We start from the raw sequence: 24,389 nt of genomic DNA, 5'->3' as shown, positions 1-24,389 counted from the left end.
ACCCTGATTATAAAATGGAAGCATATCATGACACAGGGAATTTAGAATGTCCATAATGCAACAATCTTAAACAACCATATGGATGTACTTGTGGATGATACTAAATTTTAATATGTCCAAATGAACTGTTTTTATTTTTCAGATTAAAAAACTTGTATATGTCTATTTGATGCGTTATGCAGAAGAGCAACAGGATCTGGCACTCCTATCAATTAGCACCTTTCAGCGTGCTCTGAAAGTGAGTAAAATTAAATTAGAAATAATTTTTTTATAAAGTTGTAACTGATTTTTAGCAGACAAAACTCACAAGTATACCATTTTATTTCTGAAGTTAAATCTGCTTTATTGCTTATAAAAAGTGCCATTTCAAAAGTTAAAAGTGGTTAAATCCAGTTTTACAGATGTGGTTTTCTATTTATATATCTGAAGTTTTCTTCTCTTTCAGCCTCTTGCAGGCATCTCAGATCTGCTCAATAGGATTTACAGCCCCTGGGCTGTGTGCTTTTTCCATTATTCTTTTCTCTCAGTACCAATGAGTGCATCTATAAGGATCTATCTGTTAAAGTACTAAAGTTTGCAGATGATGCAACAGTCATTGGTCTCATTCAAGATGGTGATGAGTCTGCATACAATATATTCGGGAGGTTAAACAACTGACCCTGTAGTGGAGCCGGAACAATCTGGAGCTGAATACGCTTAAAACTGTAGAGATGAAAGTGGATTTTAGAAGGAGCCGTCCTATTCTACCATTTCTTACTGTATTAGTCAACACAGTAACAACAGTAGAGTCCTTCAAGTTTTTGGTTTCCAGGATTTGAAATAGATATCTAACATTAGAACCATCATTAAAAAGGTACAACAAAGAATGTTGTTCCTGCATCAACTCAAAAAGTTTGGACTGCCCCTGGAGATGTTGTTACAATTCTACAGAGGAATTATTGAGTATGTTGTTTGTGCTTCTATAGCTGTCTGATTTGGTATAACAACCAAACAGGAAAGGTACAGACTTCAACGGATGGTTAGGACTTGCAACCAGCCTACCTTCCATTGAAGACCTGCATACTGCATGTGTCAGAAAGAGGCTGAGAAAATATCTACAGATCCCTCACATCTTGGACACAAACTGTTTCAACTCTTCCCCATGGGACGCTGCTATAGGATATTGCATGCCAAAACAATTAGACACAGACAGTTTTGTCCCTCATGCCATCACTCTGCTGAACATGTAATTCCCGTAGTACTGTCTTATGTCTACATATATTTACCCATGTACTACGGCTGTGTTACTAATATCCTTCTCATTTTTTCTACTATCTTCTCTTAGTGGTATTATCATTATTTTGTTGTTTTGTATGTACACTGAGAACCTTTGCACTGGAAACAAATTCCTTGTGTTTCTAATCACACTTGGCCAAATAAACCTACTCTGTTTCTATTCTATTCTATTCTATTCTATTCTATTCTATTCTATTCTATTCTATTCTATTCTATTCTATTCTATTCTATTCTATTCTACATTATATAGTCACTCACTTTATACCAAATTCTGTGTCTCCCAATCAAGAAAAATGAACAATTCATGAAAATAATTTTTTAGTATTTCTAATTCAAAGAAAAACTGTCATTACAAATCATTGAATTTGCTCAGCAATTTGAAGTTCTCATTTTTCTTAAAAGGATTTAATAGATAAAGCACAATAAATTCTAAGCGTATTTTACTAGATAATCTAATTATCAGCAATTGTATCCACCTTAGTTTTAATTATTTAATGGAGAATTTAAAAGTTCAAACAAGCTTTGATAGTTTTGTATCTAATATAGTGTCTGGACTAGATTATTCTTTTTTATTCTTTTGTAGAACTGTGTCATAAAATAAGGATAAAAAAGTTGGAAAAAACAAAAAATAAGTATGCCTTTAATGTGGCGTTTATTTAAAGATTATTTGTATTTTATTTTTATTTTAGGATCATAATCAGTTGATCCGTGCAAGTGCTCTGCGAGTGCTATCAAGTATCAGAGTGCCAATTATTGTTCCAATTATGATGCTTGCTATTAAAGAAGCATCAGCTGATTTATCACCTTATGTGAGAAAAAATGCTGCCCATGCAATTCAGAAACTTTACAGGTAAGTTTTTTCTAACCATTATTGTAAGAAATGTTTTTAATATATAGCATAATGAAGTTTAATAAAGTTTATAAGAACCATCTGTTAATGGAGATAAAAAATCAACAAAATTATTTTGATTGTTGTTTGTTTCAAAATAGATGGAAAACAGTATATGCTTTGTATATGACAAGTTCAGTTTTACTGAGCAGCTGAAAAGGGCCTGATAAAATTTCTTTAATTTTCTTTTTTTCTTTGTCCAAAAGACATATATCCATATTATAACTCAGAATGAAATCCATCATACTTGTTTCTTTTTGTCCACTTAGAATATACATTTATCCCAAACCTAACGAATATCTGCTGACACTTTTTATGTTAAATTTCTAGTCTTGATCCAGAACAAAAAGAAATGTTAATCGAAGTAATAGAGAAGCTTTTGAAAGACAAAAGCACAGTAAGTAATAAAAATTAGCAGCTTTATAATAGAATTAGAATTGTGATATTTTTATCTATGTTAAGCAATTTTAAGCATAAATCTCATCAGGATGTACATTTAAATGTAGCCACTGATGCAGTAATAAAGGTGGGACAACATTCTAATAAAATAAAAAAAGTAATGCTACAGTGAACTAAAAGTGCTACTTTATTGTGAAAAAGATTGACATTGTGAGCAGATATGCTGGTTGCTGGTATCTCAATAATTTCTTCTCATTTCTCACTGTGTTCTAGAAAGTCTGAAGCGAAGAAATGAAACTTAAAAATTAAATGTATGCAATATGAATTAGTGAATATCTAAATCCCTTCCCCACTACCACTTCAGTTATTTATGTATATATGTTTATATTTATTTATTTACATCCTGTCTTTGAATGCACACGGAATCCTATTGACTTACAATATCTTTATAAAAGCCACAAAGCTAACAAAATAAATAACCATATTATTATAAAACCTCTCTGAATGACTGGATCCTAAACACATTAAAGATTGAAGGCTCTGAAGAAGAGATCTGTCCAAATTGCTTAGAGGTCATTTTTTAGATTATAGCGGATATTGTCAATTATGTAATTTCTTTATTAAGGCTTTATAGATTATATACAGCAGCATGGTTTCAGGAACTAGCTAGGATAGACCAGTCCTTGTTAATAGCCTTCAATGATACCCTCTTCCTTGGAAAATTCTCATAATTATACTTTAATTATGAACGCATGATTATCACTGGCAGATATCATCAGAATAAAAATTATTTAGTTCTTCTTTAACTAAGGTTGAAGTAATCCTGGCTTTTAGATGTATATTGCATTCCATACAAATTGATTAGTTGTTATTTTATCCATTTTAAACCATTTTGTATCTCTTAGATGTCCTGAGACAGTATATAGAAAAAAATCATAAAGAGCATTCTAGGCATATTTACTTTTGGAGTCCTATACATTTTGTAGGAAGAATATTTAATCTTTAGACACAAAAATGACTATTCAAAGTTACAGTGGCACTGAAAAAAGTGATTATAAGTAGTTCTCACATTTATGACTGTTACTGCATCCCCACAGTCACGTGATCAGACTTTGGGTGTTTGGCTACCAGCATGTATTTACAATGGTTACAGACTCCTGAGGTTCTGGGATTGCCATTTGTAACCTTCCTAGGGAACTTCTGACAAGCAAGGTCAATGCAGGGAGCCAAATTCACTTAACGACTGCATGATTCACTTAACTGTAGTGATTTGCTTAACAATTATGGCAAAGAAGGTTGTAAAATGGAGCATGACTCCTTAACTACTGCCTGGATTAGCAAAGGAAATTTTGGGCACAATTGCGGTTGTGTGTAGAGGTCTACCTGTATGTCATAGTGGATATAGCCTCCAATAGAAGAAACAATATGTAGTTCAGGGTTGAACTATGGAGTCCTTGGCGCTCTTAGAGTTTGGTTCCTTTCTTGCAGATATTTCATTACCCAATTAGGTAACATCATCAGTGCTCCGACAATGTGATGATGTTACCTAGTCAGGCAAGAAAACTTCTGCAAACAGTCAAGTCAGACAGCCACAGATACAGCTTCCTTGATGCTTATTGGCCTTTATGGGTCTGCAGCTGTGGATTTAAATATATATTTAAATATATATTTAGTCTGAAGACTAAATAGGATTATCTGTAGCAGCTCACTCCTGGGAAGTCTAATAATTTTCAGGTCAAACATGTGTTTACTTTATTACTATTACTGTTAATAGTTTTTTTTATTAAAATTACTGATGTATTCTAAGGTACAGTATAGTTTTTTGGAAAATAGAGCAAAGTCAGATGCTTTCCTTAACATTTTTAACAAATATGCAAGAGAATGTGTAAAATGTAATGCTTTGATTACGGATATATGAATAATCTAGTGTCTTCTAAAGATACTGATTCAATGTTTGTAAAAGATTTACGTGGATGGGGGAATGTAATACCTGAATTTCTGCAGATACTATATTGTGATAGATCTATTATCCAGCTATTAGAAGATAAATGACTGATCTTTACCAGCCTCCATGCTTTCAGAAAATTGAAATAAGAAGAGGAATATAATTTGAGCTATATGATTAGGGTAGGTGGGATGGCCATTAATTTAAAAGAAGGAAATGTTGGCAGTGTAGGCCAACTTGCCCCATAGTATCAATCAAGCCTTGATATACTTCTTGTGATGACCCAGCACTCTCAGGTTTTTGCAGCATTAATTAGAATTCATGACAAAATAGATGCAAGGAAACATTTTGTACCCTTCATAATTTTATAGAAAATTTATTGTTATTAGAGAACCATTTGCTTAGTGTGATTTTTTTCATTACCAGCTTGTCAACTAGCATAGATAATCTGGAGAAAATATGAACTCCATAGATTGGGTGTCACTTTTGTTGATGGTTCATGTAGTTTACCTTGGAGCGCAGATAATGGCTGAAGTTCATAGCAACAGCACAGAAAAACATGGCAACCAGTGAAAGACAAATGAACCATGTGTATTGCTTTAATATATAAAAAAACCTTAATGGGAAACTGTATTTGAATTTGATGAGCTCATTGCTAGTTTCGTAGGAATGATTTATATTTTCCCATCTAGTAAAGCTAATTTTTAATTTTACTCTTGCTTGTCAATGATATCTTTATAAACTTTTTTATTTATATTTTAAGAGGATAATTTAAAATTAAATATTATTTTTATGGCATACTGAGCAATCTCCTGTACAAATTTGTAGAAATCTGACCAGAATGATGTCCCATTGTGTTCATCTTCATAGCTTATTTAATAGTTTCCTTGAAAATACTATACTTTGTATATTAATTATGAATTTAAAAGTTTATATTTAATACAGTAAACATCTTATCAATTTCCTGAACAATTTTATAGAATTCGTATTTTCAACAAAGAAATAAGAAGTGTCACTTATAAGGAATAAGATTTAAAAAGTATTGATTATTTTTGATACCGTGTGTGAAAGCAAATGGAAGAATGTAATCCTTTGTATTTAAGATTTGTTATTTTATGTAAAATGTTTAATTTATCTCTATATCTGGTACTAATCCTAATAGTAGCATTACTGATAAAGCCAGTCAAGATAAGAAATATTAAGAACATTTGGGAAAGAAACAAAAAAGGTAGAATAATTTTTTAAAAATGAAATCTCCCCTTTACAAATGATGTGATAGAAAATAAATGTAAGTATACTGCATTTTCTTTAGTTCTTTACAAATAATCAATTCTGTTTTTTATGGAATGAGTTCTATACATGCTGGGACTAGCAGGTTCCAGTATAGAGCAAGACTGAAGACAATAAATGCAACGTCACGTTTACAGTTATTGGTAATTTATACAATCCCCACAGGATTTGGAACTTGTTTAGCATAATAGCAGAACTATATTCTGAGCTGTTTTCTTTCAGTTGTAGTAATAGGTGCATATTAATAAAGCTGATGTCAATGAAAAATAGGGAAAACCTGTAACATGAATATCATTGTATTTAATATTTTTTCTGAAAGTACCATTTCAGTAAATTGTATTTCTATTTAATTGCTTATTTTAAATCATTGGGGAAATTTTAGAGGTTGAAATGCGGATTCCTAGTTCTCTGCTACAATGTGACATTAATTTGCAGCTAGAAACCTTCACATGCATGCTTAACTGCATATATATCAGTTGTTTCATATAGAAGCCTTGTCAGGTTATCTATTTTGCATAACATGTTGTTTGAAACAAAACAAAATTCAATTACAGCAGTTAAGGAAAAGATAATAGGTAATGCACAGTGACAAGTCATTATGTTATATTCTAACTAACAGTTAATAGAGGCAGGACATGGTATTTGCAACTGTTTTTGAATTTTAAATATTGTGGAACATTGAAAGGTTCCTTGCAAATAATTAGTACAGCAAAAAAGAAAAGAAAGAAAAAAGAAAAGAAAAATGAGTGGTTTACATAGCACAAAGTGGTATGCTGCAAATTATTTGGGGAGGTGCTCTCTAGGCTCAGCTTTACATTAATTGATTGTCCTGATAAACTACTGTATAGGTAAAAAAAATCACATAGGTGCAAGCTAGACTGAGAAGGAAACAGCAACTTTGATTCCCCTGCTGTGACTTCTGTTTGCTTCTGAGCTGGCCAGGGAAAAGGGGCTTTTTCAGTACTACCCTAGTAGTAAAGCTAGCTTATAAGAAAGGAATTAGTCTTGTTTCTAAGTTGGATGTGAAAGGATCTAACACTGAAACAAATACTTGCATCTTAGCATAGTAGGGGATTTTGTTTTAGTGACTGATCTAGTATTTTTATTTTGCTATTATTTTATGTTGATTATTGACTGAAATAAAGAAGTTTTCATTCTGGTGACTAATGTGTATGGTTGCTCCAACCTTCACCTTTTACTTATGCCTTTAATTTTTCCTTTCCTAAAGAAATATTTCACATTTTTCTTTTCAAAATTTTATTTTGCTAATTTCTGCCCATTTTTTTAGACTGTCAAAGTCCTCTTGATTGATTGATATGCCCTTTAAGTGTTTACTATTCCCTCATCTTTATGCAGAGTGCAAATGTGATGGTTATTTTCCTGACCTCTCTTCCAAATCAGTTTTGACTATATTAGACAGCTCTAGAATAGAATCCTGTGATCCACCATTTGAAACTTTCTTTCATCTTAGCATAGAACCATTAACATTTCATACAATTGTTTAATCAGTTCTCTAGCCATCTAAAGGTGACATAATGTACCTCACTTTTTGTCATCTTCCCTACTAAAATATCATCAGAAACTTCACTGAATGAAGTAGGTATGCCAATTAAATGGGTCACCTTATTAAAAAAAAAGGTATTAGGTTGACTTGCTATAATTTAGATTTGATAAATCTCTACTGGTCAAGTTTGAGAGTTTTGTAATGTTAGCAACTCTTTTCATTGAAAAACAAAAGCTTTAGCAGATAAGATACTTGAAGTTATAAGTAACTATAGTAATAAAAAGCAGTTTTTAAAAAAGTTACGATTTGTGTCTCAAAATTTTGGCAGGCTTTTTTACATATACTGTTATTTGAATTTGAAAGCTAGCAAAAATTAAGGCAGACTTCTACATGCCAACAGTTATTTGGAAGAACTGTAGAAACTGATAAATGGTGGAATCATGTAATAAAATGATGATGATGTTGGAAGGGACCTTGGAGGTCTTCTAGTCCAACCCTCCCCCTATATTACTCTCTATTGTAATCTGTATAGAGATGAAGAATCTAGCTTTAACACCTTTTTGCTCTTGACAGTTTCCAAAGCCTCTGGTTTTGCTGCACTTTCTGGAAAAAAAATCCGATTTTTAAGACATGGGTAATACCAAAGGTACAAAATGTAATTCTGCAATTACATGTGAGCTGAGAGCTAGTCTAACCTCTTCAGTATCATTTTCTCTCCTGCTTCTTGATAATTCACTTATCCCTTAGAGCCTGTCATGTTTAAATTTAGAATAAGGTTCTTAGTCAAAATTACTGACCCTTTATGTGTTTAAATTATTTTTCTCTAGCTTGTGGCAGGGAGTGTTGTGATGGCATTTGAAGAAGTATGTCCTGACAGAATAGATCTGATTCACAAGAACTACCGAAAGCTCTGTAATCTACTAATTGACGTAGAAGAATGGGGACAGGTTGTTATTATTCACATGCTGACTCGGTATGCACGAACACAGTTTGTGAGCCCTTGCAAAGAGGTAAGTCATTAAAAACTTTCTTGAATAGCTCTGTGTTGTTAAAAGCAGGATTTCAAATATATTTTCAGTTCTGGGCACTAATAATTTATATCGAAGTAGTAATGTGTATATATACACACACATACAGAGTGTGTGTATATGTGTGTGTGTATAGATATATACACACATATACTACACACACACATACACACACACACACACACACAGTGTGTATGTATTCAACACTTTCTATAAAATAGTGATAAAAGAACACTCAGAGTCTCTGCAAACATGTTGCATCCTTTGCCTGCAGGGAATGGGACAACTTGCCACAGCCAGCTTGCTGCAGCTAAGGTGCCACGGACAACTCACCGCAGTCAACTCACCATGGCCAGCTCACCATGGGACAACTCACCACGGGACAACTCACTGCAGACAATTTAACAATCCTATTTAATTATTTAAAATAAATAAAAACATATTTTAATTTTTGTCATTCACATTTCATTCTGTCCCTTCTTTTGCACCCTTTCTTTAATGATTCTATTCTAACACTTCTATAATATTAGTGTAACTTTTGTCTTGTGGCGAATTGGCTGCGGCGAGTTGACCTTGGTGAATTGTCATAGACCCTTTATTGCATATTGGCTTGCTTGTGGTCCCAGTGGAAGTACTGTTTGCACTTTCAAAGCTAAATATTTCTGTATAGCAATAGTATGTGAATTTTTGCTTTCAGTAACTGGTATGCCCCCTTTGGGCAGCAATAATTGCATCTACTAGTAGTCCTTATTTAGCCTCAGGCAGTGATAGCTTTCATTTACAACTATGATGAAAAAGTAATCTTACAATCAATGCCCGTGTATACACTTTCTCAGAGATCAATGTCTACAATCTTCTCAGTGGCTCTCTCTTAGTCATGTTTGCCATTACAGTCAGTATTTATGTCCTGTACCTGATCCATTTCTTCCCTCCCACAAGACCCTAAACAAGCATTCTCTTTGGGAAGTGCTTTTCTCCCCAATGCACTGTATCTGTAAAGGTTTTCAGCTCTGTGACCTTAATTACTTAATTAGAACACTTGGCTGACTGAAATTGATAAGACCTAATCAGTTTCACAATAAAGTCTTGTGCCTCTTAAGTACTGTAGGTTGTTGTGATTCCGTGCCAGCCTGTGCTCTCAACAGCTGAGTCTGAGGAATCTGAGGAGGAGGTGGAGGAGGCATTTGAAGGGCCATCAGGGGCAGAGAGAGGCTCTGATGAATTACAGGACTCACGGTTTGATGCAGAGCCTGGGCCCTCCAGTCGTGTTCCTGATGAAGCTCAGCTGTGTGAGGAGAATGAGCCAGACTCGGAGGACTCACACCTGATAGACTTGCTAATTGATGCTCGCACACGTCGTCAATTAGCGAGAGTAAATCAGCAGCAGTCAATACGGCAACTCCAGAGTAAAAGGAGAAGGCAATGAGAGGCAACGCCTTGGGACTGCTGTATAAAAAGAGGAGGTGTGGGCGGTGCTGGTTGCTGAAGGCAACCGTTTGCAAAATGCTTCTTGGAATCCTGGTCTGTTTGTCTTGCTTGTGACTACTCTTCTGTTTACTCAGCTTTGGACTTGAGTTTTGCTGTTTGTGTTTTGGACTATTTGACAGGTTTTTCACCCATATTAAAAGGGATTGTTTTGTTTTAAAGTCTCCAGCCTATTGTATCAACAGGGGTTTGGTCCTTGTGCCTTTAACAAGGACGGCAATAGGCTGGGATAGAACATAGGTAAACAATTGGCTCTAACACATTCCTTTCTGTATTCTCCATTGCGTGTCTGCTTATTCTCTTGTAATCCTTTCCTTCCCAATGAATGTAAATACAAACATTAATTTCTTCTTTAGTAATTATCCCAGGGTTGAGATAAACATTCCAAGGATAAAGTGTGCCTGCCATTTGAATTCACACAGCTAAATGTCTGTGGAGATTCTCAGTCATCCAGGTCATGGTTGTCCCAAAGGTGCTTTTTCAAGTGCCAACTGGACTTTTTTTGTTTTTCTTTGAAGACATTTAGCTTCTTATCCAAGTAGCTTCTTCAGCTCTGACTGGATGGTGGAGAATGGAAGGATTTATATTCCTTGCAGACATCTGGGTATTTGCATTCTTTTAGAGGGTCATTGAGGCTCCTTGGAGGTTTATCTGTTTTGTCAGGGTCACCTGACTGGTGCAAATAGGAGCCTTCTTGGAACTGCTGAAAGGACTGGGTTATAGACTGGAGATAGATGATGTTGTATCCCTTCCCCCTCTGTTGAGAGAGGGCTGTTCAATTTTGACATAGATGGCCTCTTTGACCACTCTTTCAAACCAGTGGTCCTCTCTGTCCAAAATGTGGACTTCGCTATCTTCAAAAGAGTAGCCTTTGTTTTTTAAATGCAGATGGGCTACTGAATCTTGTCCTGATGGGTTTGTTCTCCTATGTTGTGCCATGTGTATAAACAACCCATCAAAACAAGATTCAGCAGTCCATCTGCATTTCAAAGACAAAGGCCACTCTTTTTGTTATATGTACTCTTGCTGGGTTAACACCCATTCTATACTTCTCCCTTTTAGTTTTAATCCAGATGCAGAACTTGACATGTCGCCCTATTAAAATTCCATCCTATTCATTACTATTCGGGCCTGTCTCTGGCTTTTAAACTCTTCTCTCTCTGCTGTAACTTATTAGCCACCCCTCCTAGCTTTGTGTCATATTCTGACTTGATAAGTGACCCTCAACTTACTCATGCAAGTCATTGATTAAAATGCTGAGCAGCACAAGGCCCTGAACAGAGTTTTCTGGCACTCCACTTAAAACTTCCATTTAGGAAATTGAAATGGAGCCATTAACAACCCCCCTTTGATGTGGTTATTCAGCTAGTTCTGAGTTTATTTCACAATGATATTACCTGCCCCATATTTTTATATCTTTTCATAAAGCAGATTATAATGAGAGAGTTTGTCTAAAACTTTGTTGACATCCAGTACTATATAATTAAATCATTCTCCTGATCTACCAAACTAATAACTGTATATCTGCATTGAGCCATGCAAATCCTATTGTCATCTATATATCCAAATGTTTAAAGCATACAGTTTAATAATCTGAGGACCTTGCCTATTATAAATGTCAATCAGATAAATTTATAGTTTCTTCTCCTTTTTGTAGATGGAGATAATATTTGTTATTCTCCATGGATTTTTCCCATGCATTTGACAAGGTAGACCACAACCTACTCCTTGGTAAGCTAGGAAAAGGTGAAATAGACAACATCACCACCAGATGGATCTGTAGCTGGCTAACAAACCGTATTCAACGAGTAGTCCTTAATGGCACCTCATCCACATGGAGAGAAGTAGGCAGTGGGATACCACAAGGTTCCATCTTAGTCCCAGTACTCTTCAGAATGTTCATAAATGACTTAGATGAGGGAATTGAAGGGGAAATCATAAAATTTGCAGATGACACCAAACTGACAGGAGTACCCACCACCCCAGAAGACAAACTCGGGATGCAAAAAGATCTTGGCAAACTTGAACAATGGTCCCTATCCAACAAAATGAGTTTCAATGTGGAGAAAAGCAATGCTATACATTTAGGCAGGAAAAACCAAAGGTACAAATACAGATTAAGACCTGGCTTAAAAACAGTAACTGTCAGAGAGATCTTGGAGTCCTAGTGGATGATCACTTGGCTATGAGCCAGCAGTGTGCAGCAGCAACCAAAAAAGCTAATACAATCTTGGGTTGTATAAATAGAGGCATAGAATCAAGATCACGCGAAGTATTATTACCGCTTTATAAAATCCTAGTAAGACCACACCTGGAATACTGCAGCCAATTTTGCAGTATCACAAAAAAGATGTTGAGAGTTTGGAAAAAATTCAGAGAAGAGCTACTAAGATTATCAAAGTCCTAGAGATAAAGCATATGAAGAACGGCTACGGGGCTTGGGTTTGGCTAGTCTAAAGAAAAGAAGAAATAGGGGAGACATGATAACAGTGTTCCAGTATCTGAGGGGCTGCCACAAGACAGAGGGGGTCAGGTTTTTCACCAGAGCACCAGAGGGCAGGACGAGAAACAATAGTTGGAAACTGATCAAGGAGAGAAGCAACCTGGAATTAAGGAGAAACTTCCTGACAGTGAGGACAATCAACCAGTGGAACACCTTGCCTCCAGAAATTGTGTGCGTTCCATCACTGGAGATTTTCAAGAGGAGACTGGACCTGTCTGAGATGGTATAGGTTCTCCTGCTTGAGCAAGGGGCTGGACTAGAAGACCTTCAAGGTCCCTTCCAGCTTCTATTCTATTCTATTCTATTCTATTCTATTCTATTCTATTCTATTCTATTCTATTCTATTCTATTCTATTCTATTCCATTCCATTCCATTCCATTCCATTCCATTCCACTCCTTCTATTCCATTCCATTCCATTCCATTCCATTCTGTTCTAAATTCTAGTCAAGGATTACAATCACATTTTCTAATTGCTTCAGACCAGTACCCAGATTTGATTTTTCTCAGTTCTTCCTCCTTTGTATATCACAAATTCAAAGTTAACACAATCACTTTCCTCAAGGTACCAGTCTCCTTCAGTTTTTTAAGCTATTCTTCTTGATCTTTTTTCCATCTTCTGATAAATGAAGTTATCAGTAAGAGAGGACAAGAATTTGTTGGACTTCTGGCTCTTGGCTGAGTTAGATTCCCAATAGGTGTCAGGATAGTAGAGATCTCCCATTACTCTATTGCAGGCCTCTTTAAAAGTCTGATCATCTGATACAGAAAATCTTCATATCTTTTGCGTGCCAAGATGGTTTATTAAAAACTGTGATAGTATCACTTTTGTTTTCTCTCTTCTTTTATTCATACACAGGTACTTTCAAATTTCCATGTTCTAATTTCTGAATTTCTGCTCAGGTATACAGCTTTTTATATACACAGTTGCAATCTTTTCTTTTAGATTTTCTAACTTTTTAAACATTTGTAATTTTCTAGTGCATCTAAATCAGACATGTAAAACTTGTGACATAACACCCCTGATCTAGATCATCCTAGTAATTTCAATAGTGTTTCTCATATTTGTCTTCATGCATTAGAATTTCTAGTTCTCTTCTAATTCTAATCCTGTTAATATGAGCCAGTATTAGATTTTAATGACTATTGGAAATTAAACATTTTTAATTTCTATATTTTTTATGGGTACAGGTACATTTGAATTTTTGCTTTCACATTTATGGGAAGATATTTCAGGTTTTTAAATATGAAATATCAGCAGCTGGTCATTCATAGATGTATTATCAGAGCATCACTCAATTTGCAGTCTTTTAGCTAAACTATTGTTTATCTTAATTGGGACCAGATAGTATAGACCTAATACGATACACTGTGTCAAAAAATGACAAGAAAAAGTCATTAATAAATAAATGATTATTTCCTATTCTTGTAAATACAGTGAGGGAAAAATTATTTGATCCCCTGCTGATTTTGTATGTTTTGCCCACTGACAAAGAAATGATCAGTTTATAATTTTAATGATAGGTTTATTTTAATAGTGAGAGACAGAATAACAACAAAAAAATCCAGAAAAACTCATTTCAAAAAAGTTATAAATTGATTTGCATTTTAATGAGTGAAATAAGTATTTGATCCCCTATCAATCAGCACGATTTCTGGCTCCCAGGTGTCTTTTATATAGGTAACAAGCTGAGATTAGGAGCAAAGGGAGTGTCCTGTCCACAGAAGCAATCAATCAGATTCCAAACTCTCTACCATGGCCAAGACCAAAGAGCTGTCTGAGGATGTCAGGGACATGATTGTAGAACTACACAAGGCTGGGATGGGCTACAAGATTATTGCCAAGCAGATTGTTGAGAAGGTGACAACAGTTGGTGCAATTATTCACAAAAGGAAGATACACAAAATAATTGTCAGTCTCCCTCGGTTTGGGGTTCCATGCAAGATCTCACCTCGTGGAGTTTCAATGATTATGAGAATGGTGAGGAATCAGCCCAGAACTACATGGGAGGATCTTGTCAATGATCTCAAGGCAGCTGGGACCATAGTCACCAAGAAAACAATTGGTAACACACTACACTATGAAGACTGAAATCCTGCAGCGCCTTCAAGGTCCCTCTGCTCAAGAAACCACATGTACAGGCCTGTCTGAAGTTTGCCAATGAACATCTGACTGATTCAGAGGAGAACTGGGTGAAAGTGTTGTGGTCAGATGAGATCAAAATTGAGCTCTTTGGCATCAACTCAACTCACTGTTTTTGGAAGAAGAGGAGTGCTGTCTATGATCCCATCCCCACTGTCAAACATGGAGGTGGAAACATTATGCTTTGGGGGTGTTTTTCTGTTAACGGAACAGAACAACTTCACTGCATCAAAGGAATGATGGATGGGGCCATGTACCATTAAATCTTGGGTAAGAACCTCCTTCCATCAGCCAGAGCATTGAAAATGGGTCGTGGATAGGTATTCTAGAATGGCAATGACCCAAAACATATGGCCAAGCCAACAAAGCAGTGGCTCAAGAAGAAGCACATTAAGCTTGGGAAGGATTCCATGGATGAGAATCCTCAAAGGGAAAACAACTCAAGAAGTTTGGGAAATTTTGAAAAGTGAGATTATAAAAGCCCAGTCTAGCACAATGCCAACGAAGAAGAAATATAACAGCTCTCAAAAGAAATCAGCATGGCTGCATAAAGAATTCTCTGATAAATTGAAAGACAAAAAGGACAAGTATAAAAAGTGGAAAGAAGGGCACATTATTAAGGCAGAATATCAGCAAATAGCCCGAGCCAGCAAAGATGAAGTGAGGAAATGAACTAAGGCTTGCAACAAAAGTCAAAAATAACAAAAAAGCTTCTTTCAACATGTAAAAAACAAGCAAAAGGTTAAGGAAATAATTGGTCCATTAGTGGGAGAAAGTGGCAAGAAGGTGACAAGCAACAGGGAGAAAGTAGAACTACTCAATTCGTTTTTTGTATCAGTCTTTACACAAAGGGAAAAAAACAGTCCAATCTATCAAAAACAGTACTGTAAAAAGCAGATTAGAAACACAAGTTAAGATAGGCAAGAAAATGGTAAGTGAGCACCTGTCCAGCCTAGATGAGTTCAAATCACCAGGACCAGATGAACTACACCCCAAGGTTCTGAAGGAACTGGCAGATGTGATCTCAGAACCACTGAACTATATCTTTCAAAGATCCTGGAGCACTGGGGAACTACCAGAGGACTGGAAAAGAGCTGATGTAGTTCCCATCTTCAAAAAAGGAGAAAAAAATGGATCCAGGAAACTACAGACCTATCATCCTGACCTCAATACCTGGGAAGATCTTGGAAAAGATAATCAAGCAACGAATCAGCAAACACCTAGAGGCAAACAAAGTCATTACGAAAAGCCAACATGGGTTTGTCAAAAACAGATCATGCCAGACAAATCTTATTGCATTCTTTGACCAGGTGACAAAATTAGTGGACCAGAGGAATGCTGTGGATATAATTTACTTGGACTTCAGTAAGGCATTTGATAAAGTAGACCACAACCTACTCCTTGATAAGATAGAAAAATGTGGGTTAGACAGCATCACCAGCAGATGGATTCGTAGGTGGCTGACTGGCCGTACTCAGCGTGTGATCCTCGATGGAACTGCATCTACATGGAGGGAAGTGTGTAGTGTGGTGCCCCAGGGCTCTGTTCTGGGCCCAGTGCTCTTCAACATCTTCATCAACGAATAGAATACTGCATCCAGTTTTGGTCACCACAATGTAAAAAAGATGTTGAGACTCTAGAAATAGTACAGAGAAGAGCAACAAAGAAGATTGGGGGACTCGAGGCTAAAACATATAAAGAATGGTTGCTGGAATTAGGTATGTCTAGTTTAATGAAGAGAAGAACGAGAGGTGACATGATAGCAGTGTTCCAATATCTCAGGGGTTGCCACAAAAAAGAGGGAGTGAAGCTATTCTTCAAAGCACCTGAAAGCAGGACAAGAAGCAATGGATGGAAACTAACCAAAGAGAGAAGCAACCTAGAACTAAGGAGAAATTTTCTGACAGTTAGAACAATTAATCAGTGGAACAATCTGCCTCCAGAAGCTGTGAATGCTCCAACACTGGAAGTTTTTTAAAAGAGACTGGACAGCCATTTGTCTGAAATGGTATAGGGTTTCCTTCCTGAGGAGGGGGTTGGAATAGATGACCTCCAAGGTCCCTTCCAACTTTATTATTATTATTATTATTATAAGATCCTGGAGTGGCTTAGCCAGTCTCCAGACCTTAATCCCATAGAAAATCTGTGGAGGGAGGTGAAGGTTTGAGCTGCCAGATGTCAGCCTTGAAACCTTAATGTCTTGGAGAGGATCCTGAGATGTGCGCAAACCTGGTGCCCAACAAGAAACATCTGACCTCTGTGATTGCCAACAAGGATTTTGCCACCAAGGACTAAATCATGTTTTGTGATGGGGTCAAATGCTTATGTCACTCATTAAAATGCAAATCAATTTATAACTTTCTTGAAATGCGTTTTTCTGCATTTGTTTGTTGTTATTTTGTCTCCCACTGTTAAAATAAACCTACCATTAAAATTATAGACTGATCATTTCTTTGTCAGTGAGCAAACATACAAAATCAGCAGGGAATCAAATAATTCACTGCCTGACTCTATACTGACTCTTGATGACCCACAATAAAACCAAACCTGTAGAAAGTACGAGATAAATAGGATTATAAAGAAAAATAAAGAACAATATGGTAAGACTGACCAACAACACATACATACAAACATATCTGATAGGGGTCCCAACCAAGTCTTTAAGGCTTTTTGGAATGGCACTGGGGAAAGGGAAAAGGAAGCCATCTATGTATGTGGATACTGCTGCCTAAATCAAATAAATAAGCAGATTTCTCATTTAGTTGCTAAAATAGCAGAAGGAAATCTCTGAAACCTAACAATCAGCAGGTCCCCATTTTTTCTTCTAGTGCTTTTTTGAATAAGCATATAACAAGCTTCTTATGTAGTAAAACAGATTTTTAATTTAGTTTATCTGCATCATTATAGATCAGTATTTAGTCTGTTTCTATGTAAATGTATGATTTGACGAACAATTAAATGTTGACAAAGTATATTGCAGTCATATCAATTGTACTGCATTTTCCATAATTTTTCTAACTGACATCTTTGATAAATAGTGGTTGCCAAGTCAAAATCGATTATACAGTGCACTAGGAATTCATGGTGCTGTCAGGGAGAAGACCGATTGACTTTAAATTTACATATTAATGAGAAGATTTGTTAAGGGGGTACTTGACTATAGAAAATAACAGCATATTTATAGGGCATGACATTTTATAAAAAAAGCTGATGCAGGAAAATGGAAATTAAACCTTTCAGATTAATACATTCAAGAATGTTAAAATGCATATTTGCATATTTATTTCCTGAATTTACCTTTCTTTTCAACAGATTTCCTCATCTTCCTTCCCAAGTTAAATGTGTATCTCCCTGTATATTAATAATTTTGAATTACTTTGCTTCAACTGCTAAAGAAATCTAACAAATAAGGAAAAAAAATCCAATGTATTTCTTAATTTTGTTAAACGTCCTTTAATTTTTAGTGTGACAAGATAATGAATATTATTTTGATGTTAGAATCTCTGATGGCATAGAAATATTCTTAAAAATAATAAATGGGTGCCTTTTTGTCCTCTAAAATGAAAATTGTTTAATATAAGTAAATTTGTGTGATAGAGCTTTTATTGAATGTTCAAGAATAAATATACTGTAAAGATTACTTACAAGATTGTTTGTTGAAATGGAATTAAAGCTGTAGACAGACTGCCTACTCTGTTTTGAGGCTAAATCCTGCTCTCTGAAATAGCTTGTAACTTTCATAAGCTACCATATCACCATGCAGAACTACTTCCAAGATTCATGGAAAGAGGTGGTTATTGTGGAAAGAAAAATAAGAGGTGATGTTTTCTTAAAGCTCATCCATAAGCTCTCCTAATATTTCCTCTGGTTACAGTAACCTCACAGTCTTCCAGGTTATATTGACTTAGTCTAGATCAAGGAAATGTTTGATATATATTTCCTCAGTTACATGAGTTATACTCTAGGTGTTCTTATTTCATTTGGTTTCACCCCAAAGTGGAACACATTCCACTTGGAACTGCTGTAACTTTACAGATTTGTTAAGATCTTCTGATCTTCTCCTTCAAATGAGTAAATGAAAAATTGTGAAAATAACTAAAGCAAGATGAGCAGCCTTAATTCATAACATCTTCAGTGTCCCTCAGAGGTTTGATTGCAGTTGAGGAGATTTCCGATTGATAACCCACTAATCAGAAAAAGGATCTTGGGATCATGCAAGATAGGTCAGTGAGGATATTGATTCAGCATGTGGCAGCTATAAAGCAAATTTCATGATCATGATCATTAGGAAAGGATTGAAAATTAGAATATGATATGTCCACATCTGAAATAATTGTTTATAGTTGTGATCACCACAGATTACAAATGGAAATGATGAAAGACTTAATTAACTGGGATACACAAGCCTACTTGCAGATTGGTAGATAAATATGTAAGTTTATTTTTTGTAATGCAATATAGCTACAAATAAACAGAGAACAATTCTTTTCTTATGGAATACAAGTTGTGTTCAAGAAATTTTCATCTTGGAATATGTTCTAATTATGATGTTTAAAAGAACAAATTGACATAGATAGTATGTGATAAAAACTTCATATTTACTATATTTCTTAATTGGTATACTATATTATTTAATTGGTATTTTCATGCTATATCTCCTAATTAGAATTCTGTGCTTTGATTTGGGGACATAATATGCATTTATAGATATACCAAGTATTAGATATTTTTCCAATTAAATGTCAAAGATCCAATGAACAAATTGATCCTTTTTCTTTTAAATAGAAAAAAATACCTTGATATATTTAAACTGTGATTTGAAATCACCGTGTTGGAAAATTTAGAAGGTATACCATATTTTTAATTTGGATGTTGCTTAAACATAAAAAGTAAAATAATGAGTGTTATTTCCCTTTATAGGATGGTGCTCTGGAAGAATACAGTGAAAAGAATTTCTATGAATCCGATGAGCAGCAGGATAAAGATTCAAAAGCGAACAAGTTCTATTCTATGGATCCAGACCACAGATTACTGATAAGAAATACAAAGCCTTTATTACAAAGCCGGAATGCTGCTGTATGGCTATTTTAATTCATAGAATATATTTTTTTTCATTTAGCCAAATGGTTGGATTTAGAGTTAAGCACGTGTATCAGGGTTGGTAGAAGTTGTCTTCACTTTACTTTTTTCTCAGTGGCTCTCTTGAACTTCTAACAATGTCCTATTGCTGAGTAAGTGACTAGGATAAGCCATTCTGTAGTGAGGTGGAATTTCTGCAGATCAGCTAAAAACACTCCTCTGCAAATATGGGCCTAGCTGATTCTTTGAGATGATGCTTCCTAAGCCACATTCTATTTTGGGCTGTTCAGCTTTTTGGCTTTTTGTGAACCATTTGGAGAACTCAGGGAGAGCTGTTGTAGGAACTTGGATTATAGAAATTCACTTCTACAGCTCTGATATGCAGGTTTAACAACCAGTAAAAAGGATCTATAAAATATGTTAGTTTTTTACAAATCCCAATTCAGAATCTCCTCTGTGCACTTGCCCTAAGGATGAAAAAAAATGATTGAAAGATTTCTTCTTTTTTTTTGTGGATTTTCTTAAAGCAAACCCGTTGATTGTTTTAGTTGTCAGTAATGGGCAAGATGTATTAAGCATATACGGAATTGTACATGACCATAATAATTTTGGCTTTTAATTAGTCCTCTCAGGATAGGCTGAAACAAATTTACAAATTAAACAAATTAGAATTGCTGTTAAATTTTGAGACCTCCCTAAGGGAATAGAAAAGTGTTGTGAACCTATGATATTTAAAATCAATCCATTTATGACATTGACTAGAGAAGCTGTCTCTTTATTATAAATGGGCTTCTTTTTAGGATTCGTCTGTTTTTCTACTTCTTTGTTTTACTAAGTTTTTAAAGCAAAACCATCATGGGATCATGATTATTGGGCCTAATTAGTGAGAAGAGTATTGCATATAATTTTGTGAATTTACATACATCACTGAATAGAAAATGTTTCATGTGGTGGACAAACAAAAGGGTACACACCAAGCTAAGCAGATGAAAAAGATTCATGGTATAAATATATTTTATTATAAATTCTCAGTCTTGATGTGTTTTCGTGGAAATACTGTGAAACAAGACATGCTACAAATGCCCTGTCTGCTGTAACGTTTCCTTGAATAAGAGCTTTTTCTTCAAAATCTGTTTGGATTGAGATTTTATTTTAAATGATAAAAGTGGTACATTTCTTTTCATGTTTCTTGGATTGGCATTGAATGTCCATCTAGTCCAGCAATAGTGGTCATCATATACTTCCTTTTGAGGAATTGACATCTTTCAAGTATATTAGGAGCTATACAATATTGCATCATCATCAGCTGTACAAACATTTTTGTTAGAGTGAAACAATAGTTTATTGCTTAAAGTCTTTTAGAAAGGAAATGTTATAGATATTTAAACCACATAATCTTTGGATTTATCTCATCCATATAATGGCAGCTAATTTATTTACTGGAACATGAAAATTCTTATTTTAACTTTCAATATCTAGTAGCCAAAGAGAGAATATCTCAAAGATCTTATTTGTGTATCAGTGGCCCTCAATGTATGATCACAATTGGATCTTGGTTGTTCAGTGAAATGGTTGTTAAACAAGACATCATATGATTGCCCATTTGATTGCTTCACTCAACAACCACAATCCAGCCACTCCCAGTTCTTGTTATTAAGTGATTAGATGGATCCTTAAATGGATGGAGTCCCAAGTAAGGAACATCGGGTGTTTCAGGGATACTGGGTGTTTCAGATCCTGGGAAGCTCCGTTTGGGAGCTGAAAATCTTTCTTTCCAAAATCCAAGCAGGATTTTCATCCACTGAGTGAAAGACACTTTTGCACAGCCTACTTCAGGTCTCCTGTGCACTTACCCACCTACCTGAGGCACCCCATGCTCCTTACCTTACCATGCTGCCTGATTGCCCTCTGCTTGGATTTCATCTCCCTCTGGCTAAAGAGCTGTTTACTGAAGTAATTAAGCTCCTCTCCATGCACAGAAGGAAACTTCTTTGGTGTGGTGCAGAAACGGACCTGAAATCCTATAGCTTCCCTTGGGAGGCGGCTCTTTCAGCTAGACTCCTGAGACGAGAGGCAATTCTTTCCTGCTGGCTTCCCCATTGGCTTTTGGGGGAGTCAGTATAGCAAATTGCAAATGATGATCATATGTTCATAGGGCACTTGGCAACCGGTTGTAAATGCAAACAGGTTGCCAGGCACTGAGATCAGTGAACATGAGGGTGGTTGTGCAATGTTTGCGAAGACCAGAAGTGCTTTATGGGTTGTAAAGCACACTTTCCAATACATAATTCCAGACAGTCAGACATCGAGGACTACTTGTAAATCTTTTTAATGAATGTGGGGAATGAGAGATACTCATTTCCCCATAGGCTTTCATTAACTGATGTGTTGCAAACTTTGCTTTGATAATGCAAGTAGCCCCCTGAGGAAAGATTATTTCTGCTGCAAAATGCTGGAATTATGTAAATAAAATAAGCATTTGGAGATAATTTTTCTTATCAGAAAATATAATCTGAATAATTTAAGTGCTGGTTATCATCTGTAAAGTCTTTCATAGTACCTGAGATTGGTTATTTTCAGGACTTCCTTCTGGATGTTTTTGCACATCCAACATGGTCCAACAACTTGGGCATGCTTCAGGTCTCTGTGAAACAATGCCATTTGATGGTACCCAGGAGGTATCTGTGTTGTAATGCCTATAGAACAGCATATCCCCCAAGACTCAGTCTCAATCCTGCTGGTACTGAAATCTTTTCCCCCAGGCATTGGGTCTCAGTGTTGGATGAGTCCATTTCTGTAACAGTTGAGATTATGATTGTGACCAGCCTCAACTGTGGTTTTTTTAGTTCTCTTGTTATTTTCTGTATTTTTGTTTCAGTCTTATGTAAGCCAGGCACAGTTGTAGTTGGAGAGTTAGATGCCAAAGATTAATTAATAGTTTTAAAAGAAAAATAATAAATGTTCTTTCAAGCTACCAAGGAAATTAACATATTCTATAGATGAATCTGATCACTAGCAAATAATGGCTATTTTTTTAAAGGTGGTGATGGCAGTTGCACAGCTTTATTGGCATGTGGCCCCCTACTCTGAAGCTGGTATAGTTGCTAAGTCCCTAGTACGTTTACTACGTAGTAACAGGTAAATCAAATTTATCTATTTTTATTAGCTGGCATTGATCATCCCAGCTGTGGAGTATATATATTTTTGAAATGTTAGACCAGATATGCAGTAGCTATCAGTTATAAGGAGATAAAGTAAACATATACAACATTTGAGTACTAATATTTTCTGAATGAACAATTTTACTAAACTTTTAGAGGAACTAATATAGATCATAATATAATAGCAGCACATTAATTATAAATTTTCTTGAGTCCCAGAAATTGTTGTAACTACATATCTAAGTCACATGAAACAAAACTGAGCTATAATATTTTACTTTTGGCTTAGCATGATCTAAAAAGGTATTCATTAGAATTATATGCAGTGGTTTCTTTAGTTGGATTCATTTATACATTCTACCAGAGGAGTCCCCAATCCCCGGGCTGCGGCCCCTACCAGGCCTTGAACCTTTCAGAACCATGCCATTGAAATAGCAGGCAAGCAAGGACATGTGCTCCATTGCACAAGCAGGCCTGCCACTTGCAAAATAGAGCTGTGCATGCACGTTTTCCCGGTGCTTACGCAGAACTATCCCTTCTCCCTACCCCCCGTTGGTCCGCAAAGCCAAAAATGTTGGGGAACTCTGTCCTACCAACCCCCCCCCCCCCAAATCAATATTGCAATTTCCTTATGTGGAATAAAATAATGGACCGCAAGATTTCTCTAAACTCTTCAACTACTAGTAAATGTTATTTCTTGTCAACCCTTATATTTTCCACATAACTGGTGCATATTTAAATGAAATCAAACAAGATAATCTCCTTTAAATTTAATTTGAGAATCTAGGTTTAATCAGGGATTTCACATACAAGTTCAGGAGTCTCTTGTAATATTTGCAGTAATATTGAATAAAATTACTGTACTATTAATGAATAAGATTTTAGACATTTCAGTATGGCTTTCATCTTCTAATAAAATTAATGTTAATTGTGGATATAGCTAACTCCCTGCATATCTACATACACTTCTGATGACGTTCATAATATAAGTTACTATGTAAATTATATTTCTCAAATTCAGTTTTATAAAATATGTATGTAAGTAACTTAACTAATCTTTCTATGTAAAAGCATAATCTTGTCATTTTATATTCAGTTTATTTTCAATTATATAGTTCTCATGGAAAAATAATTAAGCAAGACACTAATCATGTTCCATTCACTTTTAGAGAAGTACAGTATATTGTTCTCCAGAATATAGCAACAATGTCGATCCAGCGCAAGGTTTGACATATTGGCTTTACATTCAAAATACTTCATTTTGATCTTCATATTTGTTGACATTGATTTCTTATTCTATTTTTTTCCATCCAGGGGCTATTTGAGACTTACTTGAAGAGTTTCTATGTTAGGTCAACTGATCCAACTATGATCAAGACATTAAAAGTATGCTTGTTTTAAGTATAATTCATGTCTTTGAAGTACTGCTTTGCTTTGCTAATATTGAGACAAAAAGACACAAATTGTCAAGATTTATTCTTTCCAAAATGATGGTACTCAATAAGAATATGAAAGTGATACTGCTCAAATTTTATTTCAGAATAGATCTTGTTTATTTAGTGAAGCCCTGCATTTGAGCAAAGCATATTTAAGTTGAGAACCTTTATAGTAGTACTGTTTATAGATAATAAAATGACTTTAATTGAGCTATTATAATTAATGCATTTAAACACTGTACTGAATAGGAAG

The 24,389-nt window shown here is 35.3% G+C and overlaps 1 protein-coding gene across 4 annotated transcripts in view; it reads left to right on the top strand.

Annotated features, from left to right (window-relative positions):
• The window catches only part of AP3B1 (adaptor related protein complex 3 subunit beta 1), a 170,089-nt gene that overhangs the window by 37,731 nt on the left and 107,969 nt on the right, over positions 1-24,389 (top strand). For all 4 annotated transcript variants that reach the window (XR_005557848.1, XM_039352816.1, XM_039352815.1 and 1 more), the window contains exons 4-11: positions 143-238; positions 1,965-2,125; positions 2,495-2,561; positions 8,130-8,312; positions 19,381-19,536; positions 22,580-22,677; positions 23,870-23,924; positions 24,015-24,086. Coding sequence is in view for 3 of the 4 variants with exons in the window: in XM_039352816.1 (XP_039208750.1) it covers positions 143-238; positions 1,965-2,125; positions 2,495-2,561; positions 8,130-8,312; positions 19,381-19,536; positions 22,580-22,677; positions 23,870-23,924; positions 24,015-24,086 (888 nt within the window). In the remaining variant the exon portion in view is untranslated. The remainder of the gene's footprint in view (positions 1-142; positions 239-1,964; positions 2,126-2,494; positions 2,562-8,129; positions 8,313-19,380; positions 19,537-22,579; positions 22,678-23,869; positions 23,925-24,014; positions 24,087-24,389) is intronic.

This window comes from Crotalus tigris, unplaced genomic scaffold (genome assembly GCF_016545835.1).
Source record: "Crotalus tigris isolate CLP2741 ecotype Arizona unplaced genomic scaffold, ASM1654583v1 scf7180000018484.1034840, whole genome shotgun sequence".
NCBI lineage: Eukaryota > Metazoa > Chordata > Lepidosauria > Squamata > Viperidae > Crotalus > Crotalus tigris.
The sequence above is the reverse complement of the archived record's forward strand: the minus strand, read 5'-3'. Positions and strand labels throughout refer to the sequence as shown.